The following is a 23302-nucleotide window of genomic DNA, read 5'->3' as shown; positions in this document are numbered from 1 at the left end:
TTTATTTCTTGCAACTAAATTTTAAGCTGCCTCCACACATTCAAATTGGGCAATTTTAATCCAATGCAAATGAGAATTCTGCATTTCCTCCTACAAGTGCAGATCAGAGATCTAAGAAGCACATGGTGAATATTGCAGATATTCAAAATGACAGTTCTTTTGTAAGGTGCTGAAAACAGTCAACACAGATGCATTATTTTTATCTTGAGTTTACTCTGGAATTTCTAACTACGGGTAGCGACATTTTCCTAGTCTATATTCAATATCTTACTGCTTATATGAATGCCAATTTTCATAGCAGCAAGGTTCCTGTATTATCTTTTATATTTGTATACTGTGCCTGGATACAGACTAATTAGGTTTAATTGAAGGCAATTTGTACCAGATTTAGCTTGTTTGAAAGGAATATGTTAATGCGAGCTTACTGATTTACTAAATTATCACACCTGTCCGCTTAGTCAAGACAAGAGCAAGTCAAAGGCAAGAGCATCCAATAACTGAAACAAGTCTGGTTTAATGCTGGTAACAAAGATTACCATGCTGCTGAGATGTTGTAACTAAATAGAAATAACTGATAGTGGATAATTAGAAATTAGTAAATATTACCATCGATGGGAAAAGGTCAAAGGGTGAGTTACCCAAAGCCTTTCTCCTATAGCTTTTTGTAACTGGTTGTTGCTCAGCACTGATGTAATCCTAATCAAAGGTAACTTTTTCACCTCCTCAGTTGGCATGTAAAAACTAAAAGTGGCCAGATAAACCAATATCTGTACTTATAAGTAGTATACATTACATGTTTGGGAATAAACAAAAAAATTCAAGATTATTTCTGATCAAAAAATGGTCAAATATTTATTCAGTTTCTTTTTGCACTTTAAACTGAACTGTTGCCCAGTATTTCTTTTTTGTAGAGAAAAATATCTACAACTTGTTAAGGGAAGATGTCACTGGCCATCAGAAGGGTTAAAAGCTGATGCACTTTCTTCAGTCAAGCTTAAAATAAAATCACCACAAATTGTATGTCTTCAAATTGTAGTTCAGTCAATCAGAATATCATTCAAAGTAATTTATTTCCTTAACAAAATTGAAGACTGATAGTTCAATGAATCTGGCTAACATGGGGAACCTGCCTGTTTAAACAAAAATGCAATATAATACGGAAGACACTTTTCAAATCTATTATACTTGGGAAGATTATTTCCACTACAATAGGACTCATATGTCATGTAATGCACTGTAATCACAAAATTGTCCCCACTTTGAAATTCAATCAATCCTTGATTTTCTGATTTGATTCTTGATTATATCAGCAAGAAAAATACATTTTACTTGTTCAAAAAATGTAGAATAATTTGATCTTCTGAATTTGAAAGTTAACTTCAATTTTAGTGCTATCCAATTGACAGTCCCATTTCCCATGTTGTATTTGTGACGTAATTCTACTGTAATAATCACATACGTCTTATTTCATATAATCATGTTACAATGATTATGGCACATCAGTATGGCAGAAATCAAATACAATTTCTCAGAAATTGTTTGAAATGAGATTAAGACTGTTTAGTTGAATTGACCATAGAAAGTGAGACTATTCCAACATTAACAGAGGCATTAAATTATTAGACACAAATACAAAATGTAAGTCTCTTGCAAGGTTTGAAATGGTAAAATACATTCCTTTTCCCTCACAAGAAAGTGGAACAAATTCCCAAAGAAAGTGGTTGATTTGGGATTCATTGGCACCTTTAAAAATAATTGGTTTGATATTTGTTCAGTATGAGGGTTGTGGGGATGGTTTAATAATGCTGCTTTTTTAACATATATGTTAGTTGGGAAAGATTAATATTCAACAAGGAAGATCAGCAGATGGTGTGGGAGGGAGGTCCAAGGTAGAATACAATTAGACCAGGCTTCAAGAGCAAAGTGCACTTTCCTTCGTATTTTATATGCTTCAGCAATGAATGCTAGAATGCACTGATTTATTGAAATTAGAATTTAGTGCAGTGAATTCTTCTCTGCAATCCTCCTCTACTTTAGGCAAGATTACGGCAGAGAATGTTGGAAATATTAGCATGTCACAGCTCCAGTTGTGATTTCCCTCTTTGCTATTCTGCCAGAACCACTGATATTCCATCCCTGCCTATGGCATGCAAACGGTGGTTGAGAGCAAGGCCAAGGTTCCTGGCACATTTCACTCCCATCTATGACACTTACTGCTGCTTTCTGGGGTCATCAGTTGGATGGAGCTGGTAGGTCATGTGACATGGCAGTGTTGGTCCCAAGTTCCCCCAGGTGTGGGAGAGAAAGAAAAAAGAAAGTTCTTGCCTTTCCATTGTGCCTTTCACATTATCAGGATGTAGAGCAATAGAGGTCTACAGCACAGAAAAAGGCCCTTCAGCCCATCGAGTCTGCACCAGTCAAACAAGTACCTAACTATTCTAATCCCATTTTCCAGCACTAAGCCTATAGCCTCGTATGCCAAGGCATCGCAAGTGCACATCCAAGTACTTCTTAAATGTTATGAGGGTTTCTGCCTCTACCACCCTTTCAGGCAGTGAGTTCCAGATTCCCAACACCCTCTGGGTGAAAAAATTCTTCCTCACATACCCTCTAAACCTCCTGCCCCTTACCTTAAATCTATGCCCCCTGGTTACTGATCCCTTCACCAAGGGAAAAAGTTCCTTCCTGTCTACTCTATCTATGCCCCTCATAATTGTATACACCTCAATCACTTCCCCCTCAATCCCCTATGCTCCAGGGAAAATAACCCCAGTCTATCCAATCTCTCCTCATAACTAAAACTCTCCAGCCCAGGCAACATCCTGGTAAATCTCCTCTGCACTCTCTCTAGTGCAATCCCATCCTTCCTATAATGTGGATTCCAGAACTGCACGCAATACTCTAGTTGTAGTCTAACCACCGTTTTATACAGTTCCAGCTTAACCTCCCTGCTCTTATATTCTATGCCTCGGCTAATAAAGGCAAGTATCCCATATGCCTTCTTAACCACCTGACCTACCTGTCCCACTACCTTAAGGGACCGGTGGACATGTACACCAAGGTCCTCCTGATCCTCGGTACTTCCCAGGGTCCTACCATTCATTGTGTATTCATGTGCCTTGTTTGTCCTGCCCAAGTGCATCACCTCACACTTATCCGGATTAAATTCCATTTGCCACTGATCAGCTCATCTGACCAGCCCATCTATATCCTCCTGAAATCTAAGGCTATCCTCCTCACTATTTACCACCCCACCAATTTTCATGTCATGCACGAACTTACTGCTCAACCCTCCTACATTCAAGTCTAAATCTTTTATATATACCACAAACAGCCAGGGACCCAACACTGATCCCTGTGGAACCCCACTGGACACAGGCATCCAGTCACAAAAACAACCTTCGACCATCACCCTCTGCTTCCTGACACTCAGCCAATTCTGGATCCAATTTGCCAAATTGCCTTGGATCCCATGGGTTCTTACCTTCGTTATCAGTCTCCCATGTGGGACCTTATCAAAAGCCTTGCTGAAGTCCAAATAGACTAAGTCAAATGGAGGCTTTTGGATGGATAGGGAGGGACGGGCAGAAGTCCTGCCTTGCCTAAACTCTGGCCTGAAAAGGCCAGTAAGTCACCTGCAAAAGTGCTGAAGGGTAGGGGCAGGCTAAATGACCTCCGAAGCTATCTTTCCTGTTTTCTCTTTTCTCTGTGACCCCAAGATAAACATGAGCTCTGGCAGAATAAAATATTTTTAGGATGTGAGGAATAAAGAATCTGTGAACTGGTTGTTCATTTAGACATTCCTCCTTCACTGTGTTTTCTCAATCATGATTCTGCGATTTATTGTAAAAGTAGGTTAAGAGTGGTGTTTGGATAGTTTCTCTGTGTGTGTGTGGGATTTAATTGAATTGGAGACAGCTGGCCTGGAGGCTTTGACTCATCGAAAGAAGCCAGGTCTGAAATGCTAAATACATAAACATGGCTGAAGTTTTAGAATGTGAGGTGAGGAGAATTTGAATTTTTAGGTAAATCAGGTTAGTTTAAATTTCAAAAAGATGGTAGGATGTTATACCTAGCCAGAGAAGCTAGGCCCAGCAATATGTTTATTTTCCTCAAAGGTTACTGATAGTATGAGCACCGTGAAAAGATTTATTAATGAGCAAGGTAAAGTTCCAAAGACATATGCTTTAGAATCTTCGGCTCGGCGAGCAGGGGCAGGGCCTAATCGCCAAGGCGTAAAATGACGCGTGGTGACATCGGGCATCCTGACGTCACCGCGCATCATTTAGATTTTGAGTTCAGCGGGCGCGCAGCTGAATCGAATACCGAACTGTCAAACGCCTATTAAGACCATTTAAAAAGCCAGTAAAGCAATTAGCTGAGCTGCCCGTCCAACCTTAATGTTGGCGGGCAGGCGAAGAGCCCAGGCGGCCTTCGCGTTTTTCATGGAACCTCATCCACAGGTGGGATAAGGTTTCATGAACGTTTTTAAAGTGTTTGAAAACATTTTAATAAAATTAATGGACATGTCCCAGTTCATGTGACAGTTTCACATGAGGGGGCATGTCCTTAAATTTCTTTTTTTACCTTTTGTTCAATGTTTTAGAAGCGAAAGTAATCTCCCTGAGGCAGCTCTGTGCCTCAGGGAGATTTCTGACTCAGGCAACCCCCCGCCCCCGCCGCCTGCACAGGGGGTGCTCAGCAATTCTGATTGGCCCACCCACGTAAAATGGTGGCGCCTAACCGATCAGGGGCGCCGATCGGCTGCGCGCCCACCCCCGCACAACCCCCCCCCCCCCCCTGACGGGGAGAAAATTCCCCCCATGGGAAAGACATATGGGAAGCCAAATTAATGAGGGGTTTTTGGAGTTATTATAGTGGTAATTTGTAGACCTATGTATATGCTTGAAATATTTTCTTTTGTGAATAAATGTTTAATTTAGTTTTCTAAAAAGTCGTTGTGACCACGTGATCAAGTTTCCTTCGTGGATTTGATCCACCTGGCACACATCATCTGCCACATCATAACAAAGTGGGGGCTCTTTGCAGGATATTTGAAATTCCTTGACTGGTTTGGAGTTAGTGAATCCTATAATTACAAGTGCAAGAAGCAATTTGAATTCAGGAGTAGGTCTGAGGGATTTTTAAAGCGATGAGACCACGAAAATGGCTGTATCCATGGCTGAAACATTTTTGGAAGCACAGGATATAATTCTGATCGGGTTTCAAAAAGTATATAAGGGTAAGTTAACAGAGTTGGCGGATAAGTTGTAGTTGAGGTTACCTGTAGGGGCAAAGGAAGCAGGCATAGTTGAAGGGATAGCACAGTATTTGAAGTTGAAAGTGATACCTGGCACTAGTGAGTCACAGCTGGAGGTAGTGAGACTTCATTTAGAAATGAAGAGGCCTGAATTTGAACGAGCAAAGGAAATGAAAAAAACTTGACCTAGAGGCAGCAGAAAAAGGGGAAAAGAGATTATTTCAAAAAGAAATGGAATTGTGAAAACTTGATTTCCAGGTGGAAAAGTTAGCAACGGAGGAAAGAGAGCAGGAAAGAGACAGAGGACTGACTTAAAAAGCTGGATTTTAAAAAAGAGATATCAGATGCTGAGGAAAGTTCTGATTGCAGAACCATTAAACTAAAACCCAGTGGGGAGATGCTTAAATTTGTGCAAGCTCTTCTGAGGTTTGAGGAAAGGGATGTGGAGGCATTCTTTATTTCATCTGAGAAGAAGCTAAACAGATGAAATGGCCACAAGAAAACTAGACATTGTTGTTACAACCTAGGTTAGTGGGTAGAGCACATGAGGTTTATGCTTCACTGTCAGAAGAAACGTCAGTGGACTTTGATGCGGTAAAAAGGGCTGTTTTGAGTGCATATGAGCTGGTTCCTGAGGCGTACAGGCAGAAATTTAGGAATATAAGAAAACAGCCTGGGAAAACTTATATTGAGTTTGAGAGAGTAAAACAAAGTAATTTTGACTGGTGGATAGGGACATTAATGGTAGAGACAACATATGCAGCTCTTGGAGTAGTAATTCTTTTGGAAGAATTTAAAGATTCAATTCCTTCGGTAGTGAGAACTCTTGTGGAGGAACAGAGGGTTAAAACAGTAAGACAAGCAGCAGAGATAGCTGATGATTATGAGTTAGTTCATAGATCTAAACATTTTTTGTCACCCTTTTAAATCAGAGAAGGATAGAAAGTGGGAAGGTGAGCAGTCAGGGAAGGAATGGGAGTTGGTGGAAATTCCCAGGAAGTTTTTTCTCAGACTAAAAAGGAAGGTGCTGAGGGTAGAAGTGACACTCGAAAATTGAGGTGTTTTCATTGTAATAAGGTTGGACACACAAAGTCAGTGTGTTGGAAATTCCAGGGAAAATCTGTCAGAATTACTGGGATGCAGAAAAGTTCTGGAATAAAAGTACTGTAGGTTCTGAGGATCAGGCACAGGAAAAAAACAGTGCTTTGTGTAAAGGTAAAACAGGAAGAATCAGTAAAGAAGTGGGAATGTGTTCACAATTTGCACGAGAGGCTTCTGAGGAGCAGGTTAAAAGGTGTTTAAAGATTTTGTATATGAAGGAGAAGTCTTTCCATGTGTATAGGGTGGAGTAGATAAAAGAATTAAAATTTTAAGAGACACAGGGGCTAGTCAATCATTAATGTTGTGGTATAGAGATATTTGTTTTTCAGAGGGAGTATTGTAGGAACAGGTGATAATAAGTGGGGTTTACGGATATGCTAAACCTATTCCATTATGGAAGGTAAATTTATAGAGTAAGTGGGAAACAGGTGAGGTGATCGTTGAAATGGTGGAAAAATTACCCATAGCAGGGGCTCAATATATTTTAGGTAATGATATAGCTGGGTCACAGATGTGGGTGATGCCTATGGTAGTTGAGCAGCCTGTAGAGGTGTTTTCAACGGAAGTGTTGCAGAAAGAGCATCCTGGATTGTTTCCAGGTTTTGTGGTAACAAGGTCACAAGCTCATAGGTTGAAACAGAAAGAACAGGAAGTTAAAAGGCAGGGAGAAGGTGTTGAAATTCAATTATTGACACTGTGTTTAATAAGAATGTCCAGGAAGAAAGAATGGAAGATAGTGCAGCTGAGGTATTTAGCTCAAGGCAATTGGTAGAATTACAGAAAAAAGGATCCACAAATAAAACAGTTATATCAGGCATCTTACTCAGAAACAGAGGCAGAATGTATTCCAGAATGTTATTACCTTAAGGGCAATGTGTTAATGAGAAAGTGGCAGCCGTATCAAGTTTCAGCGAATGAAAACTGGAGGGAAGTACATCAGATTGTTATACCAGTTGGATATAGAAATGAGATATCAAGGTTAGCTCATGAAATTCCAAAGGGGGGACATTTAGGAATTTGAAAGACACAGGCAAAAATACAAAATCATTTTTATTGGCCTGGATTGCATAGAGTTGTAGTTAAATTCTGTAGAACATGTCACACATATTAGGTGATAGGGAAACCACAAGCAGAGATTAAATCAGTACCTTTAATTCCAATTCAAGCATTTGAAGAGCCTTTTACTGGGGTCAGGATTGATTGTGTAGGACCCCTCCCTAAGACTAAAAGTGGAAATCAGTACTTACTGACAATAATGGATGTGTCTACAAGGTTTCCTGAAGCGATACCTTTGTGAAATACTATAACAAAGAGAATTGTGGAAGAGTTGACTAAATTTTTTTTACAAGATATGGTTTACCTCCCAAAGGTGGCTCCCCTGGAGGCTGAATGTGCACTCCTGGCCTCCTCCCTCTTCTAGCCCTTGCTTCCTCTTCAGAGGAGCTGCCTTCAGTGGACAGTTCAGCTCCCATTCCCAGGCTAAGGAAAGGCTACCTGAAACCTGCAGGCCCAGAAAAGATTCCTCACTGCAGAGTGCTGACCTGAAGGCTAAGAGTCCAGACAAAGCAGCTGGTATGCATTTTGAAGTACACACAGGCAAGTTTCAATAACTTTGAAAAATAAATACTTGACAGTGCACACTCGCGACCCAGTGAGCACTCTTACCCTGCCCGTGGATGAGATGAGGTTTATACAAATGTGTCCTACCCGCCTGTGCCCGTCGCGCTGACCTGAAGATTGCACGGGCGCTGAAAAATTGGCGTTGATTGGTGAGTCAAGGGCCTTAAGTGGCCCCTTAATTACTGACGGCCGCACATCGGACGTGATTGCGTGCCCGCCCAATGGAGCGCAGGGCCCAGTGGTGGACCAAGGCAGAAGGGGCTGCAGAAGACCCCACTATCCTGCTGCCAGGGTTTACAGGCGGCAAAGCAGCTACCTCAATATGTCTGAGGTGCTGTGCCAAAGGAGGCTCCGTCTCTCAAGGGAGACAGTCAACTATATCTGTCAGATGATAGGGCCTGAGATCTCAGCAAACTCGGTGGGTGGACACCCCATGCCAGTGGCTCTGAAGGTCACAGCTGCCCTCAACTTCTATGCCTCTGGCTCCTTCCAGGGGTTGGTGGGTGATCTTTGCGGTGTCTCCCAATCAGCTGTCTACACTTGTGTCAAGCAGGTCACAGACGCTCTGTTCAGCCATACATTGACTTTCATCCACTTCCACTGGGACCAGGCAAGCCAGACACAACGAGCCAGAAGCTTTGCGGCCATTGCTGGCTTCCCCCGCATCCAGGGTACAAAAGATTGCACACGTGTGGCCATCAAGGCGCCAGCAGGTGAGCCCGGTGACTTCGTCCACTCCATGAATGTGCAGATAGTGTGTGAACACAGGATGCTGATTCTATAAGTCTGTACAAGGTACGCCGGCAGCTCCCACGATGCCTACATCCTCAGACACTCCCAGGTGCCGGGGCTCTTCAGTGCTCCAGCCCAGCTTGATGGGTGGCTGCTGGGTGACAAGGGCTATCCCCTCAGAAGGTGGCTCATGACTTCTCTCCGCCATCCAAGAACAGAAGCTGAGCAATGGTACAATAGGAGCCAGGGCACCACAAGGGCTGTGGTGGAGAGAGCCATCGGTCCTCTCAAAATGAGCTTCCAATGCCTGGACCGCTCAGTGGGTGCACTCCAGTACCCCCCAGGTCGTGTGTCAGTGATAGTGGCTGCATGCTGCGCTCTCCACAATCTTGCACTGGAAAGGGGGGGCGCAGTGGACGATGAAGATGTAGACGCAGTGGCTGCAGCTGCACACCATGAGTCCAGCAGTGAGTCCGAGGATGACCATGCACATGGAAATGCTGAAGGGGTAGACGCTGACCCGGGCATACTCCAGGGAGGCAGGGACACCCGGGAGGCTTTAATCCAACAAACGTTCAGCTAGCACACCACAGATGGACCTCCAGGACAAGCCTGGGCTGTAGGCTCCATACTCGACATCTAAGTGCAAAATATGCCAGGTTAGGAACAGTAACTAAGGGCCTTGTTAATAAAGCTGAATGTCCCACAAAGCACTCACTATATTTTTGGAAACCATCCACATGCAGAAGAGAAGAGGCACCCTCAGCCATGGTGACATATCTGAATTTAATATCACAAGCAAAGAAACTTATGCAAAAAAAAAAGACAACAGTGTTACAAAACAGAACAAATCATAAGGACCTCATCTCGGGCCAACACAAAAGCACCAGTGAAAAACCCGTGGTGTGCCAAAGGTGCCTTATGTTTTCGTTTCTGGGTGCTATGTCTTGGTGCTGCCCCATCGCTGGGAGTGGCATCTGAGACAGCCTGCTGACTCTGCTGTCCTGTTGGCCTCGATGACCTTGGCAGTTGTTCTCTGGCCCGTGGAGCCTGTGCTGGGCCCACCTGGGAGGGAGCTGCTAGCTCCATAGCTGGCATCTTCCCAGTCGTCGCAGCCTCACCGGATGCTACGGTCACTGCGAGAGGGGCAGAGGAGCTGCCACCATCATCCGGAGCACCCTGAGAGCTGCGCCCACCTGAGGTTGCTTTGGACCTCCCTGCTCACCGTGGATGGATGGGCACAGAGCTGGGAAACTTGATGCCCAGACCATCTCCCACACTGGCACTGACCAGCTGAGGTCAATGCCGATGTGGGGGCCTGCTGGTCTGAGCGCATCCCCAGGAAGCCCTGATGGGTCTCCTGGAGGAGCCTCTCCACAAGAGTCACCACTCTCTCCATGGAGGACGCCTGGCACTCGGACATGTGGCTCATTGCTTCGGCGATCGTCTGCGTAGACTCCTCCACCATGGAGACCAAGCCAAGCATAGCCTCATATATCTCCACCAGATGCTCCCGCACACCCAGCCGCATTTCCTGCCCCTGCTGCATCGTGGATGAGTCCAGAGGCACATCATCAGGCACCGACTGAGCATGTGCCTGGGCCCCTGCAGACCTCTGATTGCTGGCACTATGGGCACTCTCTGTCTCTGCCAGCTTCTCCAGTGGCTGTGAAGTGCCCTCACCTCTGTACCCCGGGACACTAGCTGGTGTTCTAATTCCTACCGAGGTGCATCTCTGTCCCCCGGATTATTATGTGCTCATCCTTCCATGAGCAATGGTAGAGCCATGTTGCAAACTTCAATCAATGAACATTCAGCACTGCCATGGCACTTGGGAGAACAATGCTGACTTCACTGCTGGGCATACATACCTGCCCACAGCACCCCAGCCTCACCGACACCGGTGGACCTGAGCGCATGGTGCCTCTCCAGATCCAGGGCTTCCTGCTTGAACCAGCTAAGAATGGTGATCTGCGCCTGGCCGCCGCCAGTCCTCACCCGCTCTGCCGTGTTATGTGCATTCTTCTCCTGATAATGAGAGATGAGCATTGATTAGTGCAAATTGCACATGGACTCGCTTCGCGGACGGCCCACCCCAACCAGAGTGGGACATATCAGGGCTCCAGTACCTCCTCACCCCGCTGCTGCCGAACACTCACATAAAGATGCTAGATCTGTTCCCCAGCTCCCCCCCATCCCCCCACAACCCTGGACACATGCTGCCTACATCACATTAGGCACCACATGGTATATCCCTCCATAGCAAGGAGGCGCAAGCACGCGGAGCGCAGAGCGCAGAGCCCAGCAGATGGTTCATTGCCACTTTGAAGCTCCCCTCCCAGTATGTCATCACCCTGACCTGGGCATGTCCTGGAGTTCCAGCACTGCGCCTAGGTGCAGCTCCTCCAGGTTGCCCCCAAACCAGTCTTGTGGGACTCAGTGTAACACATGCTGCGGGGGCAAAACACTTCTGTTCATCACCCTCTCAAGCTGACTTCAGCATGGGGGCGGGGTGGGGGGGGTGGTGGTGCGGGGAGTGGCCGGGGGTGGGGGTGGGGGGGGGGGGGGGGGGGTGGGGAGGTTGGTGGTGGGGCAGCAGGGGGGTGTAAGCCGAACTGCTGGGATAAATGACCAATGCCAACATTGTCCTCACCCTTTCAGAGTGCAACAAGTCGTTGAAGCACTTGCAACACTGGGTCCGGGTGTGCCAGGAGTTCACCACCTCTGCCACCTCCTCCCAGGCACGTTTCATCATGTGGGGGGGCTCCTCCTCCCATCCTGGGGAACCAGCGCCTCCCACTGAGCTGTCACCTCCTCGAGGGCAGCAAGGCAGTCATTGGAAAAACGAGGGGTGCACCCCGATGGCCTACCCTCCGGACTTGCATGAACTTCATTGCACCCCTGCACAGCCCTTCACCCAGCCATTGCGAGCAGCCTTTCTGAGGCTGCTAGGGCCTTCCTTTATCGCCATTGGACCCTGGAGCCTGAGCGCGCCCGCCGCTGCCCGCCCACTCCCGCTACGCAATGGGAGTCGTGAAGTACGCTGGGCGGGCCTTAATTGGCCCGCCCACATAAAATGGCAGCGCGGACCCGATCGCGAGCAGTGATCAGGTCTGCGCCCGCTCCTGCCCGCGCCCGCTCCCGCCCACTCCCGCTCCACCCCCCCACCGCGCATCAACCAGAAAATTCAGCCCATGGAGTTTATTATTATTGCAACCATTTAATCTGCAGATTATACATGTGGCTCGATGAGAAAATCGAAGTGTTGATGCATTGTCGAGAGTTTAAGTCTCAAAAGAAAAATTGGACATTTAAAACCCGGACACTGGACTGGAATGATTTTTATTGATACCAAGGATTTGTATATATATTGTTATGTTAATGAATGCATCTGTTAATGTAATAGTGTGAGTATATAGATAAGTGTAGGAGATCGTGTAAGGTGGGTTAAGAAAATGAAGCCATCTTTTTAAATTATGACAGTTCACTTTCTCTTAAGGAGGTGGGTGTCACAACAGTATAATAATTCTCATAATATTATTGTTATTTATTGTAAAAGTAGGTTAATAGTGGGATTTGGATAGTTTCTGCCTATGTGTGTGTGTGGGATTTAATTGAATTTGAGACAGCTGGTCTGGAAGCTTTGACTCATTAAAAGAAGCTCGGTTTGAAATGCTAAATACCATAAACATGGCTGACATTTTAGAATATGAGCTGAGGGGAAGTTGCATTTTTAGATAAATCAGGGAGTTTGAATTTCAAAGAGATGGTAGGATTTTATACCTAGCCAGAGAAGCTAGGCCAGGCAATGTGTTTATTTTTCCCAAAGGTTACTGATAATATGAGCACCATGAAAAGATTTATATTATGAGAAAGGTAAAGTTCCAAAGACATATGGGAACAATGGAATTTACTTTAAAAAGGAAGAAACATGTATAAAGCAGAATGAGGCTATGTGTCAGGAGGCATTGTAAGATTTACCAGAAGTGTGAAAAGCCTCCAGTATTTGTGCATTTAGCTGCTGTCTACAGAAACCGAAGCTGGGAAAAGCCACTTTAATTCTACTGTCCAGGGTATTATGGTGACTTGCCTGGATCTGTTTCAATCTTTTTTTTACCGTTGCCTGAATTGGGGTGTAACTGGAAGCCAGATTAATTAGGGATTTTGGCGTTATTATAGTAGTAAATTGTATAATTGTTAGCTTGAAATCTTTTATTTTTGTTAATAAATGTTTAATTTGGTTTTCTAAAAAATCCCTAAAGTCTTGGTGGACTTGTTACTATTGAATTGCATTTCGAAATAAATATAAATTGCAAAATCATTGTGACCGCGTGATCAAGTTTCCCTCGTGGATTTGATCTGCCTGGCACACATCACCTGCTGCGTCATAACAGTTCTTCAACAAAATAACCCAGATTAGATTTAACAATCCTCAACAGGACTAAAAGGTAATCGTGAGTGGTGCATATAATTTGAAGGTGAAGTATTTCTGACAAACTATCCTAAGGCTGGTGATAGAATGGTGTTGAGGATGGTACAAAAGAATTTAAAGTTATAAGTTATCATTTGATGATAGAATTAATACTATCCATAAAAACTTAAATAATTTCTTGCATTTATATAGCATCTTTAACACAGAAAAATATCCTAAGATATTTAGTTGTTCCTTCCTTTCAATACCTTTATAACACAAGAGATGGTAGCATAGTGGTAATGAAACTGGACTAATAATCCAGAGGCTTAGATGAATGCTCAGGGGATGTGAGTTCAAATCCCACCAAAGCAACTGGTGGAATTTAAATTCAATTAGTTAATGCATCTGGAATAAAATGCTAGTCTTATTAATAGTACTCATGAAACCACTGGAATCTTGTGAAAAAACATCTGATTGATTAATGCCCTTCAGGTGAGGAAAATCTGTTGTCCATACCTGGTCTGACCTTCATGTGATCCTAGATCCACAGCACTGTGGTTGACTTAATTTCTCTCTGAAGTGTCTAAACAAGCCATTCAGTTCAAGGGCAATTACGGATGGGCAATAAATGCTGGCCTTCTCGGCAATGCTCACATCCCATTAACAAAAAAGAAAATTGAATGAAGGCTTCTGTGTGCTCATGATCCAGGCCACCTATTTAACAATAGACAGCTTCTCAAAAACCGTGAAGTTAAAATAACCTCATGACAGAAAATCAATGCTGTTTTCAAAGATTTGCCACCATCTTCAGTCAACAAATGAACTCTCATATGACAAGTACAATTAGGATTAGGCAATCACGAGGCACTTGGCATCCTGTAACTCCAACAACATATAATGGTTGACATATGACAGCCATACTTTTCGAGACACCCATAACATGCAATGTATTTCTTTGAATGCTCTTATAATTTGAGAGTAATAATCTGATATAAAGTTAGATCTGACGGGTCTTGTTTAAAATCACAAATGTACAACTCCTCTGTAGATACCATGATAGTTTTGCATTAATATATGTGCCAAACATTTTGATCTTTGCACCAGTAATTATTTGTGTGCAATGTGACTGTTTATCAAGTGACAACAACATGAATGCAATATATATGCAAGTATTGAACCTACTTAGCTGAACCAAATCAATGAATGTTTCCATGTGCCAAATTTTGACCTTAATGGACTTTCAACAACATATTCTATTGCCTTTATCCAATTTGTGCTTTTGTGGTTTATAAGATCATGTAGAAATAGCTCACCTTTCACAATTAGTTCTGCATAGTTGGACACTCCTGAACCTCCTTCTGATCGAATCACACATCTGTATTTACTTGTGGTCTTCTGTGATGTATCTGCCACACTTACAGTGGCAGAAAAACGCCTATGGTTAACCACCCTAGTTACCATCAATGCTGTATCCTTTCCATTCCATTGCTGTGTAAAATAAAATGTATTTTAATTAAGAAATGCACCAAATTGTAGGTTTGTTAACAAATGCTACCTTAATAGTTCTGATTTTTTTTATTATCCAATTTCAGTGTTGTTGACAGAAATATCCATATCTGTGTATCTTTCTCTTCATTTGGGCCAAGTCTGATAATGGAATTATACAAGTTTACAGCTTAAAGGTAAACCGTTCAGCCTATCACGTTGCGGCTATCTCTTTGCTGGAACAGTCCAAAACTATTGCTCTATTTTCTCCTGCAGATTTGTAGTATTCTCTAGCCTCAAAGATTTGTTCAATTTCCCTTTAAAAGAAACAATGGTTTCTGTCTCAACCATTCCCTGCAACAAAACCTTTCATGCTTCAAAGACTCTCTGGGGAAAGAAATTTATTTCGACCTCTTTCCATAAACCTTTATGTTGTTGACCCTAGCTCCCCAGCCAGAGGAAATAACTTCCCTATTCAGTCTGCCAACATCCGACTAATTTCAAAAAATCCTTATTAAATTTCCTCTTGGGCTTCTCTGCTCCAGTCAAAATAGCTCTAGGAAGTAAAGTTTCTCTTCGTAAGTATAATTCAGCAACCTTGTTGTCATTTTGGTGACATATTTATGATTTAAATCATAAAATCTATGATTTTAATGTTCTTCCTATAATGAGATACCCAGAGCTACACATTATGCTCTGACTTTGGCCATACCAATGTTTTGAGTCATTCCACCTTTATTTCTTTATTCCTGACAGGTCCCAGCCCCCATTTCTAAATCCTAAAATTCTCCTGGCTGTTTGGCTTTTATGATATTGGCCCAAATTTTCACGGAGTCAGGAAGACTCTTTAAAGATGGTGAGCAGGACCCGGATTTGGAATTTCATCCCCGATTTCAAACAGACCCCATTTTTTGCCAGTAGGGGAAAGGGGATTGATTAGGTATGATTCACACACTTGTGCCTTAGCAAGGGCCTTAACCCACAGTGTGGGTGTTACACATTTTTACAGTAGACGTAAATGCTCTCGAAGGGTGCATAAGGTCTGTCGAACTGTCAAGCTGTGAAGTTATTTAAATCACAACAGGCAGCCTGTGTACTGAGACACAAAAATCTCAAGCTGTCAATTTATTGAAATCCGCATCCCTTTAAAAATTTAACAGCCTGCCTGTATCAGTGGGAGTTGAAAAAAATCTGTTCTAGCAGTTACAACAGTGTTTGTTGACATTTTCCCAAGGGCGATTATTATGTCATTATGAATGATTGACAGCTTTCCATAACCTATTATCATCTCAGTAGTTGCTAAGTTCTTGATTGACAGCTCAGAGGCTATTAAAGGATAACTATTTTTGATGTGGGATTAAGATTACAAGTCTATTTGTTTTTATAAGGAATGAAGTATTTGAGAGTTAAATGTTTTAAATGGGTTTGTAGTGTATTTTTTTCCCCTTAGTAAAGGCTCTAATATATATTTAGCTCTTTATTTTATTTAATCTGAACTGGTTCCCGAGGTCAGACCATGGTGGATACTGAAAGAGTTGGCATGGAGGGTTAAGGGCAAAGGATGGCAGGTGGTTGGCATTATGTTGGCACTGGGACTATAAGTGGCCATGGGGGTGGGTTTTCCTTTATTTGTTTATGGGTTCTGAGCATCGCTGGCTGGGCCATTTATTGCCTGGAACTAATCGCCATTGAGAAGGAGCTGCCTTCTTGAACTGCTGCAGTTCATTGGTGTAAGTACACCCATAGTGCTGTTAGGGAGGGTAGTCAAGGATTTTGACCCAGTGACAGTGAAGGAACAGAGATATATTTCCAAGTCAGGATGGTAAATGGCTTGGAGGAGAACTTCCAGGTTGTGGTGTTCCCATCTGTCTGTCGCCCTTGTCCTTCTAGATGGTAGTGGTCATGGGTTTGGAAGGTGCTGTCGAAGGAGGCTTGGTGAATTTCTGCAGTGCAACTTGTAGATGGTACACACTGCTGCCATGGTGCATCAGTGGTGGAGGGAGTGAATATTTGTGGATGGGGTGCCATTCAAGTGGGCTGCTTTGTCATGGATGTTGTCAAGCTTCTTGAGTGTTAGTTGGAGCTGTACTCATCCAGGCCAGTGGGGAGTATTCCATCACATTCCTGACTTGTGCCTTGTAGATGGTGGACAAGTTTTGGGGAGTCAGGAAGTGAGTTACTCGGCACAGGACTCCTAGCCTCTGACCTGCTCTTGTAGCCACAATATTTATATGGCTAGTCCAGTTCAGTTTCTGGTCCATGGTAACCCCCAAGATGTTGATAGTGGGGCCTTCAGCGATGGTAATATCATTGAACATCAAGGGACAATGGTTAGATTCTCTCTTGTTGGAGATGGTCATTGCCTGGCACTTGTGTGGCACGAATGTTACTTGCCACTTATCAGCCCAAGTCTGGATATTCAGGACATACCTGGGCAATTTTCCACATTGCTGGGTAGATGTCAGTGTTGTACCTGTACTGGAACAGCTTGCCGAGGGGCACAGCAAGTTCTGGAGCACAAGTCTTCAGTACTATTGCCAGGATATTGTCAGGGCCCATTGCCTTTGCAGTATCCAGTGCTTTCACCTGTTTCTTAATATCACGTGGAGTGAATTGAATTGGCTGAAGACTGGTATCTGCGATGCTGGGGACTTCCAGAGGAGGCCAAGATGGATCATCCACTCGGCACTTCTGGCTGAAGATTGTTGCAAATGCTTCAGCCTTATCTTTTGCACTGGTGTACCGGGCTCCCCCATCATTGAGAATGGGGATATTTATGGAGCCTCCTCCTCCAGTGGGTTGTTTAATTGTCCACCATCATTCACGATTGGATGTGGCAGGACTATAGAACTTGGGTTTGATCCGTTGGTTGTGGAATCGCTTAGCTCTGTCTATCACTTGCTGCTTATGCTGTTTGGCACGCAAGTAGTCCTGTGTTGTAGCTTCCCCAGGTTGACAGCTCATTTTTATGCCTGGTTCTGCTCCTGGCACACTCTCCTGCACTCTTCATTGAACCTGGGTTGATCCCCTGGCTAGGTGGTAATGGTAGAGTGGGGGAAATACTGGGTCATGAGGCTACAGATTGTGTTCAAGTACAATTCTGCTACTGCTGATAGCCCACAGCACCTCACTGTTGCCCAGTCTTGAGTTGCTACATCTGTTTGAAATGTATCCCACTTAGCACGGTGGTGGTGCCACACAGCACGATGGAGGGTATCCTCAATGTGAAGATGGGACTTCGTCTCCACAAGGACTGTGCGGTGGTCACTCCTACCGATACTGTCATGGGCAGATGCATCTGCAGCAGGCAAGTTGGTGTGGATGAGGTCAAGTATGTTTTTCCCTTTCATTGGTTCCCTCACCACCTGCTGCAGACCCAGTATAGCAGCTATGTCCTATAGGACTCGGCCAGCTTGGTCAGTAGTGGTGCTACCGAGCCACTCTTGGTGATAGACTTTGAAGTCCCCCATCCAGAGTACATTCTGCGCACTTGCCACCCTCAGTGCTTCCTCCAAATAGTGTAGGAGCACTGATTCATCAGCTGAGGGAGGGGTGGGGGGGAACTAGCATGAGGTTTCCATGTCCATATTTGACCTGATGTCATGAGACTTCATGGGGTCTGGAGTGGGGGCATAAGTTGCCAATAATTGTCATGGAGTGGGGTGGGCGAGAGGGCCTAATAGTTAATAAAATAACTGGGGAGGTCCCAGAGAAGCGAGATGGGCCTCTTAGTCTGTCCGTCTCAGCACTCGGCAGCCACTGTGGCCGCCTCCGATCTGTACCCGGGGCAACGGGCCCAACTCCATCCCGCATTCATGGCCCCCCGGCCCCCACCCTCACCACCCGGAGCAAATATTCCACCATCTCAAGGTGGGCATGGTGAGTCGGCAATCACTATTCGACTGAGGAGCAAAAAAATATTGGCCATTATCTTTAACTTTCCGCGATTTAGATTTGAACTTTTAACTTTCTTTGTTTATCCACACACTTTCATTTCCTTTGGACTGTCTACATCGCCAGTCTTTGTTTGTTCTCCCAAAATACATGACCTCAGACATATTTATATTAAATTATATCTGTCACCTGTGTGTCCATTTTGCAGTTTCTCAATGATTACTAACTTTTTTCTTAGAAACTAATTTAAGGACTTTCCCATAACTGACTGCTGACCACTGACAGATTCAAATCCTTCTCATCTTTCTCATCCAGCTGCAACATGGATATAACACTGATATTTAAGTGGAAGAAACTTGTACTCATCCAGTACTGGACGTCAGACAAACAGTTTGATAAGTTAGAGAAGTCGAGACTAGTGGTGAGGGTGGCATCAGTGTACGTATGAAAACTGTTGATGCATTTTTGAATAATGTCACCGACAGGCAGCACATAATGGGAAATAGGAGAGCTAAGGATACAACTTTGGGGGACACCAGAAGTAATGGTGTGAGAGCAGGAAGACTAGAAACAGCAGATGATTTTCTGGCTGTGATTAGATTGATAAAAATGGAACCAGGCAGTCCCACCACCTGGATGACAGTGAAGAGGTGTTGGAGGAAGATGCTGTGGGCAACTGTGTCTAAGGTTTCAGACAGGCTGAAAAAGACTAGGAGGGAATGTTTACCTTTGTTGCCATCATATGGGCTGTCATTTGTGGCTTGACCTATATAGGTACTGTGGCAGGGGCAGAAACCTGATTGGAGGATTTAAACATCAAGTTCTGGGAAAGATAGCCAAGAATTTGCGAGGTGGCAGCACCTTCGAGGACTTTGCAGAGGAAAGGGTGGTTGGGGATGGGTCAGTAGCTTGCAAGGATGGTGGGGGTCATGGTGATTTTTTTTGAAGCTATTGTATTTGGATCCTGATACAAACTCAGTTCTTTAGGCATTGGTTCCATCTCTCTACATGGCAACTGTCTGAGGCTGAAGCAAACTGTTCGCAACTTGGTGTCAAGATGCATTTTGGACCACATATGCACAGCCTAAGTAAGGCTATTTATTTCCACCTCCAAAATATCGCCTCGCTCTGCCCTTGTCTCAGGTAGCCTGCCTGCTAGAATCCTTATCCGTTACTTTGTTAACTCTAGACCTGACTCTTCCAATGCACTCTTGGCTGGTCTCCCACAGTCTAAAATTTGGAAACTTGAGGTCATCTAAAATTCTGTGGTCAGTGCCTTAATATGCACCAGGCTAAATTACCTATCAGTCCTGCTCTGACTGGTTGGCTTTCAATTAAGTAACGCCTCAATTTTAGAATTCCTATCCTTGCTTGTAATCTTCTCCAGCCCCACAACCCTCTGACATATCTGCACTTCTCTAATTCTGGTCCCTTGACCTTGCCCAGTTTCAATTCCTCTACCACTGGTGGCCATGTCTTCAGCTGCCAAGGCTGTAAGCTCTGGAATATCCTTCCTAATTCCCTCTCTGTCTCTCTATCTCTTTTTCTTCCTTTAAGATGCTCTTTGACCAAGCTTTTCATCATCTGTCCTAATAGCTCCTTATGTGGCTCGCTGACATAATTTGCTTTATAATGCTCCTGTGAAGCATCTTGGGATGGTTTATTAAATGAAAGGTACTACATAAATACAGGTTGTTGTTATTGCTATTCTATTGTGTGGCACAATGGATCAGTTCATCTCCACCCATATACAGAATGCATAAAATTTTAGAACAAATTCATGGTCAATCTCAAAATCAAACATTTCGCACACATGAAAATTACATTACACTATAAGTCTACAGTGACCAGCAACACACTTTATTATCAGGAGCAGATTTTGCATGCCCATGGAATGAGCAGAATCTCTCATTGTGGTTTTAAGTTGCAGATGCTCTATCAGTTATGTGAAGACCACTGGAGTTCACTGCTGGCAAAGACAGTGTTTAGTTATTCACCACTGACTTTATGGAAGTATGTAAATTCACAAAACTGTTCAAATAGTTTCCATTTATTTATCCCCTGAGCTAATTGCAAGTTTGTGGACTGGCTGTGAAGTGTGTTTCCTTGTGATAGCTTCCAAGTAATAATTCACTGCAGTGAACTGCTTTAATTTTCATTGCAATAAATTGTAGCACAGCGTTCACTGAACATAACTGTTTTGCTTTAATTAACTATTATTCTGTAAACCCACAGCAACTAGAAACATCTTTAACAGTGTTCCCTATATATCACCTGAGAGGCGGTGCAGTGTGCCAGCTTTCAAACTTATAATAGACTTTGAAGAACCTTGAAGTTATGGGAAAATATATATTGTCAAATTAATCTTTCAAGTCCAATATTAACAGGCCTACCAATGAAGAGTAGGCATTTTTGTTCATCAATGTGAAAAATATAAGATTTTAATTTTAAAGCTGATTGCCACCACCAAATATAAAAATGATTTATGTGTCCACATACAAGACTGCGGTTGGAAAGCAATCTAATGCAGAAACAATAATGTCTCACATAGATTATAATAAACAAAATATTGTTTGACAATTTATCACAATATTACTACAATATTTATTACAGCAAAATGCATAACAATTCACTATATTGAATTATCAGTTGAAACTTTATACCAAGAAAACACATGTTTCCTTCCAACTGTTAAGTTAGTGATTAAATAAATGGAAACTATTTGACGAGAAGGCTATAAAATTATCCCACGAGTAAACATTTATAAGTTTACAATGTCCTTTAGTTCCTTGTGTGTCAATAATTATCCATTATTGAAAATGTTTTAGAGCAATAAAATTACTCTTAATGCCCATGAGATAACATGAAAATGATTTGAACAATAGTAATAGCTCTATATCACATTTCTCTCATTATAATTTGTTTTAATGGTCATTCCAATAAACCATTCTAAAGAAAGTTGCTGCTCATCATGTTTTAATTCAAGAGTTTCATAGTTCTTCTCACAGGCATATTTTCTTACTATTGACGTTATAGAGACTTTTCCATCTTGAAAACACACAAATACATAAGAAATAACCTTAAAAACAGTACCATAAATTAACTGGATAAAGAAACCACTTAACTTTCAGTCCCAAAGCATTTGCACTGTAACTGTAACAAAGTGGGTTGCTTCACTTAAATACTGCAGATAAAATGTGAATACAACCAGAATCAGGAGTTGGGCCTGACCTGACAATGAAATCAGGGAATCAACATCAATGATCTGCATCTACATAGCTTCCTTACTGTAGTAAATCATGGCTGGCTGCTTAATAGGAGCAATTAGGACAGATGACCAAATGCTTAGTCAAATAGATAGGTTTTAAGAAACACCTTAAAGGAGGAGATAGTGAGTTGGAGAGGTGAAGAAGTTGAGGGAGGGAATTGCAGAGTTTAGGGCACAGGCAGCTGAAAGCTTGACTGCCAATGGTGGAGCGATTAAAATAGGGGATGCACAAGAGGCCAGGATTGGAGGAGCACAGAGATCTTGGTGGGTTTTAGGGCTGGAAGAGGTTACAAAGATAGGGAGACATGAGGCCACGGAGGGATTGGAAAACAAAGATACAGCACATAGGGAATCATTTGGCTCAATGTGTCTGTGCCAGCTCTTTTATAGAGTGACATTCCCAAGAGGTGAGGCCCAACTTCACTCTACAGTTAGTTCAGGCCATAAGATGCTATAAGTTTAATACTCTGGGAACCTGAAACTGCTTTATACCCACACTGAACTTGTACTGCAAATGCACCCCAAGACAGAACCAAATATGAAAAAAGGAAGAGGAAATGTTGATACTTTCAATTTAGTACTACATGTGATGAAATAATCTGTTCAGAAGTGCAAAATGTGTCATGGTTGGGGTGTGGGAAGGGAACAGGTTGAGTCTAGTGTGTGTCCTGATTTTCCCTTTATAATACAAATATAGGCATTTAAAAACGGTCATTTTAAAAGTAAAATCAATTATTTACCCAGCCAATCATCTGAAACATTTTACCAGGCAATAGCCTTAGACTTGAAAAAACATTGGGATGGCCAAGGTGGAGCTTTAGGTTTTCATAGACCCTGAGACTTGGACATTAAAGGGCATAAACCCTGGTCAAACATACATCTGAGGACCAGAAAATAGAATCTTTAGAGCATAAGTTAAACCAGGGGCACAGTTACACAACATGTTTAGCTTTAGTGCAAAGCAGTCTCTGCTTCATATCAACATTAAATTTGTGTGGTATAATTGCAAAGTTATGGTCTAATTGAAACCTGAGCAAAACTATCTAAAACTCTTTATATTCTGATATCAGGTCAGAGCCTGATTTTGGATTTAGGCTGCATTTAGACTATTGTGATGGCATGGAGCCATCTTAAAACACAATTATCACAGCTTTGCTGCAAATAGATGCAGTAACTCAGTGCGACACTGGTGCGCAAAAAACCACAATGCATTTTGAGCTTTACATAAACAGAAAAACTTCCATAGCACTCAATTTGCATGGTTAAGGGTTGGGATTTTTAAGGGTTCACTCTTGTAAAGATATGTCAAATTTTACTGAAGATACCTAATTAGCTGAGTTGATACATATTGGACACAAGTTCTTCTTGAAAGGTTATCAAATATAATGACCACTGGATCCAGCAAGAAATTATAACGAGCGAAGATAGAACCCTTTGCATATTATAAAGCATGCAGAAATTCTGTGAACCTGGGTAAGAATAGAACCTTTGACCCAAGACACTGTTTGATTATCATAACTGGAGGTAT

The 23302-nt window shown here is 43.0% G+C and overlaps 1 protein-coding gene across 5 annotated transcripts in view; it reads right to left on the bottom strand.

Moving 5' to 3' along the window:
- ptprt (protein tyrosine phosphatase receptor type T) overlaps window positions 1-23302 on the bottom strand; it is a 1450199-nt gene that overhangs the window by 792254 nt on the left and 634643 nt on the right. For all 5 annotated transcript variants that reach the window (XM_078555116.1, XM_078555118.1, XM_078555117.1 and 2 more), the window contains exon 6: window positions 14441-14615. In XM_078555116.1, the coding sequence (XP_078411242.1) occupies window positions 14441-14615 (175 nt within the window). The remainder of the gene's footprint in view (window positions 1-14440; window positions 14616-23302) is intronic.

The sequence above is a fragment of the Cetorhinus maximus genome, chromosome 13 (genome assembly GCF_964194155.1).
Source record: "Cetorhinus maximus chromosome 13, sCetMax3.hap1.1, whole genome shotgun sequence".
Lineage (NCBI taxonomy): Eukaryota > Metazoa > Chordata > Chondrichthyes > Lamniformes > Cetorhinidae > Cetorhinus > Cetorhinus maximus.
Note: the sequence above shows the minus strand (reverse complement) of the source record. Positions and strands in the feature narration are given on the sequence as shown.